This window comes from Sander lucioperca, chromosome 12, assembly GCF_008315115.2.
Source record: "Sander lucioperca isolate FBNREF2018 chromosome 12, SLUC_FBN_1.2, whole genome shotgun sequence".
In the NCBI taxonomy this organism is placed as follows: domain Eukaryota; kingdom Metazoa; phylum Chordata; class Actinopteri; order Perciformes; family Percidae; genus Sander; species Sander lucioperca.
In genome coordinates, this window is record NC_050184.1 from 34,611,524 (window position 1) to 34,620,250 (window position 8,727).

The 8,727-nt window shown below is 40.7% G+C and overlaps 1 protein-coding gene across 5 annotated transcripts in view; it reads left to right on the top strand.

The window, feature by feature from the left end:
* The window catches only part of plekhg5b (pleckstrin homology domain containing, family G (with RhoGef domain) member 5b), a 93,815-nt gene extending 87,417 nt beyond the window's left edge, over nt 1-6,398 (top strand). For 4 of the 5 annotated variants that reach the window (XM_031290506.2, XM_031290509.2, XM_031290510.2 and 1 more), the window contains 9 exons: nt 185-295; nt 425-574; nt 1,265-1,402; nt 1,842-1,961; nt 2,143-2,275; nt 2,949-3,064; nt 3,178-3,335; nt 3,818-4,840; nt 5,490-5,707. In XM_031290506.2, the coding sequence (XP_031146366.2) occupies nt 185-295; nt 425-574; nt 1,265-1,402; nt 1,842-1,961; nt 2,143-2,275; nt 2,949-3,064; nt 3,178-3,335; nt 3,818-4,840; nt 5,490-5,499 (1,959 nt within the window). In that variant the 3' untranslated portion in view covers nt 5,500-5,707. Of the gene's footprint in view, nt 1-184; nt 296-424; nt 575-1,264; nt 1,403-1,841; nt 1,962-2,142; nt 2,276-2,948; nt 3,065-3,177; nt 3,336-3,817; nt 4,841-5,489 lie in introns of all 5 variants that reach the window. The other variant, XM_036008503.1, reaches the window with a different exon arrangement.
* Nucleotides 6,399-8,727: the final 2,329 nt, after the last annotated feature.

Below are 8,727 nucleotides of genomic sequence, written 5' to 3' on the forward strand. Positions count from 1 at the left end.
AGGATACCCTGCAAATGCCCATTTCAGAGCTACACAGTCTTTCTCTTCATTTTAGACACAATAAAATAGCTTTTGGCACAATACAGTGTTGGCTTTAGACTGAGTCCTAAGTAAATATGTTTTTTCCTCATATTGATGTTGGTAATATCTCTGACGCATGTCTCTGTTTATTGTGTGTGTTCAGTTTGGCTCCAGGTTCCAGCCCTACATCCTTTACTGCATGGAGGAGGAGGGCTTGATGGAGAACATGCGCACGCTTCTCAGGGACAATGAGCTCTTCAGGACCTACGTCACGGTCAGTCCTCTCTCGCCTTAAAACTGATCCCAGATACAAGAAGCACTCTCCTCGTTAGTCGTCTTCATATATTCATATCTTTTGGCTTACTCAATGTTTGATTTCCTGTCTTTGTCTGACTCATTTCAGTGGGCAGAGACCCACAAGCAGTGTAACCGCCTAAAGCTGCCCGACATGTTGGCGAAGCCTCACCAGAGACTGACCAAATATCCACTCCTACTGAAGAGTGTTCTCAAGAAGACGGACGAGCCGTCGGCCCGCGACATTGTCAACAGCATGGTAAGGACAGTGGTGCAATGTAACTACGCACATTTACTTAAATACAAGAACCGCAAATTTGTACTGGAGTACTTCTGTTTTGTACTTCGGGAGGAAGGAAATATTAAAACTTGAATTCACTGCATTCATTGGACAGCTTTAGTTACTGGTTACTTAACAAACTTTTGCACACAAAACATTTGCTGCTTTTCCTTGAATTAATTGAATGTAGGACTGTTGGTTGGACAAAACAAACAATGTGAAAGTGTCATTGAGATGGCTTCTTTTTATTTATATATATAGAATTTTTACAAACCAAACAATCAATAAATGGAGAAAATTATTCATTTCAAAATGAGCTCCACCTCAAATACCAAATACCTCCAAATCCTGCTTTTACATTCATGCATACGTAATAATAATCTAATGATATAATGTAATATATAAAAGGCACTGATATAATGATATGATGTAATAACAACAATCACAGAGGACTTTGTCTGTATTGAGTACCTTTACCACTAATACTTTAAGTACATTTCCCTGATTATACTTAAGTAGCAGGACTTTTACTTGTAACAGAGTATTTTTAGTGTGGTATTGGATCGGAATACTTTGTGTAGGATGAAGAAAAATGGATAACGTGTGATGCTTTTCCAATCGCCGCAGAAGAATGTCTGACCATGTACTTCTGTGTTTTTCCTCCTTAAGGTGGCCGCGGTAGAGGGCTTCATCAACAGCGTGGAGTCCCGGATGCGACAGCGTCAGGAGCAACAGAAGCTGGCCACCATTTCTGCCCGTATAGACTCCTACGAGGCTGTGGAGGGCAGCAGTGAAGAAGTGGAGAAGGTAAGAAACAATTTATGGGAGCACCAAATATTTTTCCACGTCTCCTTCGGAAAAAAAAGCCCTGTCAGATATGAGACTTTATGTAAGATGTCCTATATTAAATATCCTTTTCCTGCCTTTCAGTAAGAGATATTGTCAATAGGAAAAAAGTGATTAAATGTGACATTATGGCTGGCGAAGGATGTGCAATATCTGGTACGGCATTGTGTGTCGGTTATTGATCATAGCATGATTTAATGGGATATGTGCAATATGAAGGGGAGGAGGTGCAGTAGGTTCTCTTTTGTGTGTGTGTGTGTTATAGTCATGGATGTATTAAGAGGTTATAGTGCGATGTGTCGCCATTTTTGTTCTCTCGGCTGTTTGAGACAAATTTCTTCAATAAAAGGCGTATCTTATCTTATTTCTGCTTTGTGCTATTTTGTCTTTTTCCTGTCAGATCCTCAAGGAGTACAACCGCTTCGACCTCATGGCTCCCATGAGAGGAATCTCCTCAGAGGAGACGCGACAGCTGCATCTTGAGGGAGCGCTGAGGATGAAAGAGGGCAAAGACAGTAGGGTAAGAGTGACTCACACCGCTGCTTGTAAACACATGATGAGCTCTTCTTATCTTTATAGGCTACATCTGGTTCCTTTACGCTCGCTTCACAGTCGCCTCACATTTCACATAAAATGGTGGACCCCATAGAACAAAAAGAAAATGTTTCGGTCAGATCTGAGATGAGTTTCTCTTCCTTTAGATGGAGGTCTATTGTGTCCTGTTCACTGACCTGCTGCTGATTACCAAGCCCGTGAAACGAGTGGAGAAAGTCAAAATCATCCGCCAGCCTCTCCTCATTCACAATGTCGTCTGTAAGGAGCTCAAAGACCCTGGTGAGTCATAATTGAGACATATTAGTGATAAATATATTCATGGAGCTGCAAAGATTAATCGATTAACAACGTAGTTGGCGATTAAAGGTTGACAATCGATTTGAGTCATTTTTTATGAAAAATAAGGTAAGGTTTCTCGGATTCCAGCTTGTTAAATGTGAACATTTTCTAGTTTCTTCACTCCTCTGTGACAGGAAACTGAATATCTTTGAGTTGTGGACAAAACAAGACATTTGTCTCGGGCTTTGGAAAACACTGATCGACATTTTTCACCATTTTCTGACATTTTAGAGACCAAACAACTAGTCCATTAATCGAGAAAATAATCGACAATGAAAATAATCATTGCATATATCTTAAAAGCATTGGCAGAAATCAGATGCCTTCAAATGCCTTATTTTGGGGGAAAGTTGGGAAAAATGCTAATATGAAAATTTGAGAAGCTTTAGATTTAACTTGATACATTGATTGCTTACCTTATTAGATTTGTTTCAGTGTGATTGTTATGCTTTTAAAATGAGCTTGTTACTGACTGAAGCTTCAATAATATAGAACTGCCACCGATGACTATTATTACTAACAGCTACGTCATTCAACTGAATGGCATGAAACTGGCTGTGACTTCTTTCCAGTTAATGCTGACTTTGTTTTGGTGTGCTTTATGTCTCTGTAGGCTCCTTCATCCTCATCTACCTCAATGAGTTTAAGAGTGCAGTGGCAGCCTACACTTTCCAAGCCAACAGCGCCACCCAGGGGCGGAGCTGGGTCGATGCAATCTGCAATGTCCAGGTTGGAGAGCCAGTTCAGTTCTCTCATTAAATGTTTAACTCACGGTGGAGCTGGGAGGGAAATAAGATTCCGAGACTTACAAACTCAGTGTGGTTGTATTCATGACCCTGCAGAACCAGCTCCAGAGGCTTCGCACTGAGGAGGTCCTCCGCCAGCAGAACAGTCTGAAGACGTGTACGCCGGGGGAGGAAGACGAGCTGGAGGAAGAAGAGAGCAGCAACTCCACCACAAGTTCCCCGTGCCTGAGGCACAAAGACCAGGAGAACTCAAGGTACTACAATGTACAACGCACCTGTAAGAAATGGCTAATGCCTGCTATTGTGAATGCAATTGCATTAGGGCTGGGCAATATGGAGAAAATCAGATATCACAATATTATATATAGACCAAAATACCTTGATGTCGATATTGCAAGATAATGTATGGTGCTTTCCCAAATTATTATTATTAAATAAATAATCAACAGTAATGTGGATCTAATGACTAAGTGGTTAAAGGCAAATAGAACAACTAGGACAGTGTAAGTTCAGAAAATGACTTTACTGTAACGAAGCCTTTTAAAACCAGGAAAAAACAACCCTTACCATATAACGATATCTAGTCTCATTTCGATATAATCGATATATTGCCCAGCCCTAAACTGCATCATTCAAAAAATAGCAAATTACACCCACTTGCTTGTTTTCTTTAGTTTAGATAGTGGTAGTTTTTAAGCCTAACGATCCAGTTAACTAACCAAACCTCTCCTTTTAGCCAATCGGATGGTTCCACTGAGACCCTGTCGGTGATGGACATCGACGACCCAGGCGAACACCAGCATCCTTCCCCCAACATGAACCTCAAGGGAACCGGTGAGAAAGACTCGGACGGGGCTCCGCTGTCTGAGACGTGTGAGCTCCAGCAGTCTCAGCCCACGAGCCCCCACAGAGTTCACTCCGGTCTCTACCCTGAGCACGATCGGGAGGCGGGGCCTGAGGGCGAGGAGGAGCTGGACCCCCAGTGTCGCTCTCTTTCCATGGACAGCGCCTACGGTACCCTCTCCCCTGAGTCCCTACTGAGAGACCTCCAGCCTCAGCCAGGCCAAAGCGAAGGCGAGGGAGACGGGGAGGCCGAGGAGGTGGAGCAGGAAGAGACAGAAATAGCGGAGGAGGAGGAGGATGCCTCACTGGGGTCCCAGCTGTCGGTAGTCCAATCCTTTAAACCCCGCCGGCGGCCTCATGTTCAGCCGCGACTCCACTGCCTCCAGAATCTATCCACTCTGGCCTTATCCCGCTCCGAGGACAATCTGCTGCAGCGCCTCCACGCTAAAAGCGCCATCTCCCACACGCACTCCCTCAGATCCGAGGCGCAGGACCAATCCCAACGTAGGGACGTGAAGACATCGCCGCTGGCACACAGTAGGAGCCTGACGGAGTTGGGCCAAAACTGCATGGAGCTGTTTTCCAGTGACCTGGACCAGTCTGACGACTGCTTGAGCATGAGCATGCCCTCCGACAAACTGTGCGCCACCCTGAGGAGGGCGGAGGCCATGCATGAGCACATGGTGCCCACGGGACCACGGGAGGGCGGCGGTCAGTCCCAAAGCAACGGCTCAGACGGGGAAGTGGCTCCGTCCGTCTGCGTAGAAAGGAAAAACGAGTCAACATGCGCCGGTGATTCGGGGGAAATGTCAACTAAAAAGAGGAAATCCCCAGCCCAGCAGCACAAGAAGCTGACACTGGCTCAGCTGTATAGGATACGCACCACTCTGGTCCTCAACTCCACACTTACTGCATCGTAAGTCATTACTTCTGTAAAAGCAGTTCAAGGATTGGACTCAGTCAGTAGTTTGAGAATGGACTTATTCGTTTTCTTGCCAAGTTAGATGAGAAGATCGATACCACTCATGTCTGTACGGTAAATATGAAGCAACCACCAGCTCTAGTTAGCTTAGCAGTTTAGCCTGGCTCTGCTCTAAGGTCACACAATCTGCCTACCAGCAAAAGGTCCCTATTAACATGCTATATCTTGTTTGTGTAACGCAAGGCTCCAGGAAGAAAACTGCATCAATCTACAACTTGTTATTTTAACACTTTGGCTTTTGGTACAAATTAAACAAACGAGAGATTACCGTGTTAGTGAGTGTTAGAGGTGCTGGTAGGTGGACTGTGTTAGCGTTTGGACAGAGCCAGGCTAGCTGTTTGCACTCTTTGTGCTAAGCTAACCTGCTGCTGGCTATAGCCTCATATTTAGAGGTACAGACATGAGTGGGATCAAACTCCCCTTTTAACATTTGGCAAGAAAGCAAAGAAGTGCATGTCCCAAAATGTTGAATTATTTGCCTGATTTTAAATAACATTTAATTTGGTTGTCAATTTAGCATTTTCTTAACTTTAGGGAATGTGTATTAATGTGTTTGTTTTTTTTTGTCTTTTCTTGTTCCCAGGGAGGTATAACCACTCTTCCAAACAGCTGACCAGTGGCATAATAAGGAACAACACTTGTGCTTCGATGGACTGTATTTCTTGAGACACAAATGCACTCTCTCTCGTGTTGCCCTCTCCCTTCTGGTTGCTTTTTGGACACTGATCGTACCAATTTTTGCATTTCAACATTTTTTTCTTTTCTTTGCTCTTGCATTGGTTTCCGTATTCATTGCGTGGAAGGGAGAGGCTGAGAGACATTAACTGCTTGCACTTTGCAATGGAAGTAGCATTATAGGGGCTGGGACCTTAAGGTGGACTGCGGGAGTGTGCACCCGCGTGGAGGTGGAGCTGAGTCCTGCATCTTCTCCGGCTCAGTTACCGGAGTCAAAGAGAGAAGGAACACTACGTTTTGAAAATGCCCTCTACGTGTGGCAAAAAAAAAAAAAGAATACTGCACCTAGGACGTCCTCCTAATATTTATACTACTCCTGGTTTGCTTTAACAAAAGAAAATTGCACAGTTATCTATGTTAAGTAGAAGAATCACTAAAGGAGTGAATATACATTTACAGTCACACAATGAATTAGAATTATTGTTTGCTGTTTGTGTCTGCTCGTGTACAGATATGTGTGTGTGTGAGAGAATGTGTGGATGAACGTCTTGTGTTCGAATGATAACATGGTCCTCAATTCCTGACTGAACCAAAACTAATTCCCATCTCCTGTGAATATGCTAACACACCCAAAGATGGAAGAAGTAGATTCCCAAGAAAAAAAAATGCACCCAAAAAAAAAAAAGGTCCAATACAGCCAATCATGTTTCAACACACAGATGGACTTCCTTCCTCATTGTTACTCTTGGTTGAACTAACGCCAATTGGTATGTTACACTAATGCGAGTTGATTTCCTAAAATAAAACAATGACTGAATATGGGTGACTTAAGTTGTTTTGAGGAACTTCCTGCACTGTCTATATGTATATATTATGGCTTGAGTGTACGCTCAACTCTTGGGGGCCTAAATGTATCAAAACTACACACACACTAGCATTAACGTGGTCGTAGGAAAATGAAAAGAAGTCTACACTTGAGTAATGCCTGTGTATTTCATTAGTGTACACTAATAACCGATGGATATTCTGTAATGAGTGAATCAGTTAAACACAGTTTTTTTCCAGGAGATTTACTTAACATTCACACTCAGCTTTTCAGATCAGTGATTTATAACCTTATTCCAATTGCCCAAACCAAATAGGCTGTTTACTTTTGTTTTTTTTCTGTTAACGTGTAATATTTATTATGCCTGCTATGTTTTATATATAAGATATTTATATTATTTGCTTCACTGAATTTGTACATTTTTATGTTGATGTAGTCTTAATATTTTTTCTTTTCTTGCCAGGCATGAATGTGCTCTGAACCAAAATCATGTGTTTCCTCTTTCAGGAATGATGTTAAAGTGTCTTACAGAATAAAAATGCTAAAATACTTTATCCCTCTTTTTAATGGTTTAATCCATTGTAATGGAGTGGTTTGAGGGGAAAGGCTGAATCTGAGTTATTATTATTATTATAGTATTAAGCACTAAAAACTACATGAACTGGTCGTCATGCTCTCATCTCATGTTTTTGACGCAGACAGCAGGTGGCAAACTAATGTGTTTAAGGGAGGTGAAGAAGAATGACACCAGACAGGTCGTGACCACATGTGGCAGTGATTCATAGGATTGAATGAATGGGCCCTTTCGTAGTGGTAAAGCCTTTTCTGACGTACTATGACTTTTTCCAAATACTATACTATGACTTTTTCGACATACTATAGTATGACTTTATCACTTTTTCAACATACTATACTATGACTTTATTACTTTTTGCAAGTTACTATACTGTGACTTTTTTCAACATACTATACTATGGCTTTTTTAATCACTTTTTCGACATACTATGACTTTTTTCGACATACTATACTATGACTTTATCACTTTCTTCAACATACTATGGCGTTTTTATCACTTTTTCGACATACTATACTATGACTTTTTTCGACATTCTACACTGACTTTTTTAATCACTTTTTGCGACATACTATACTAAGACGAGAGAGGAAAGTATTGCTGGACAGGTGTCTCGCATTCAACAAAGTGGCCAGCAGCATCACAACTGTCTCAGTATCCACAGGAAGATACATCAGGATAACCACAGTGATCTGGGAGCTGACACAACTTCAGTACACAAGAAACACTTCACTCTAACGGAGGACATTATCTGGACAAGTTGTGTAAAAAGTTTCTACTTTGTGCGTTATATGATCTACATTTCACTGTCCAATTCATATGAATAAAGTGCTCTATTAAACAGGTGATATGAAAAACAATTGATTTCATGTGAAGAAGGGTATAAAACTGTCTTTTAATGACTTCTGTTGACATACTATTCTATAACTTTTTAATCACTTTTTGCGATTTACTATTCTATGACTTTTTTCGACATACTATACTATGATTTTTTTATTACTTTTTTGACATACTATGACTTTTTTCGAAATACTATATATGACTTTTTTATCACTTTTTCGACATACTATACTAAGACGAGAGAGGAAAGTATTGCTGGACAAGTGTCTCGCATTCAACAAAGTGGCCAGCAGCATCACAACAGTCTCAGTATCCACAGGAAGATACATCAGGATAACCACAGTGATCTGGGAGCTGACACAACTTCAGTACACAAGAAACACTTCACTCTAACGGAGGACATTATCTGGACAAGTTGTGTAAAAGGTTTCTACTTTGTGTGTTAAATGATCTACATTTCATTGTCATTCATATGAATAAAGTGCTTTATTTTTGTCATTTCTGTATTCAGTGGTAAGGCTCCTATGGAGACATATTCTTTTACAATAACTTTATGTAGTTACACTTTATTAAACAGGTGATATGAAAAACATTTGATTTCATGTGAAGAAGGGTATAAAACTGTCTTTTAATTTTGACATATTTTACTATGGCTTTTTTTTAATCACTTTTTCGACATACTATACTATGACTTTTATCACTTTTTCCACATACTATACTATGACTTTATCACTTTTTTCGACATACTATGACTTTTTTCTACATACTATACTATGACTTTTTAATTACTTTTTTTGACATACTATATGATTTTTTTAATCATATTTTCCGACATACTATACTGTGATTTTTTTCACTTATTTCGACATACAATACCATGGCTTTTTTTGATATACTATACTATGA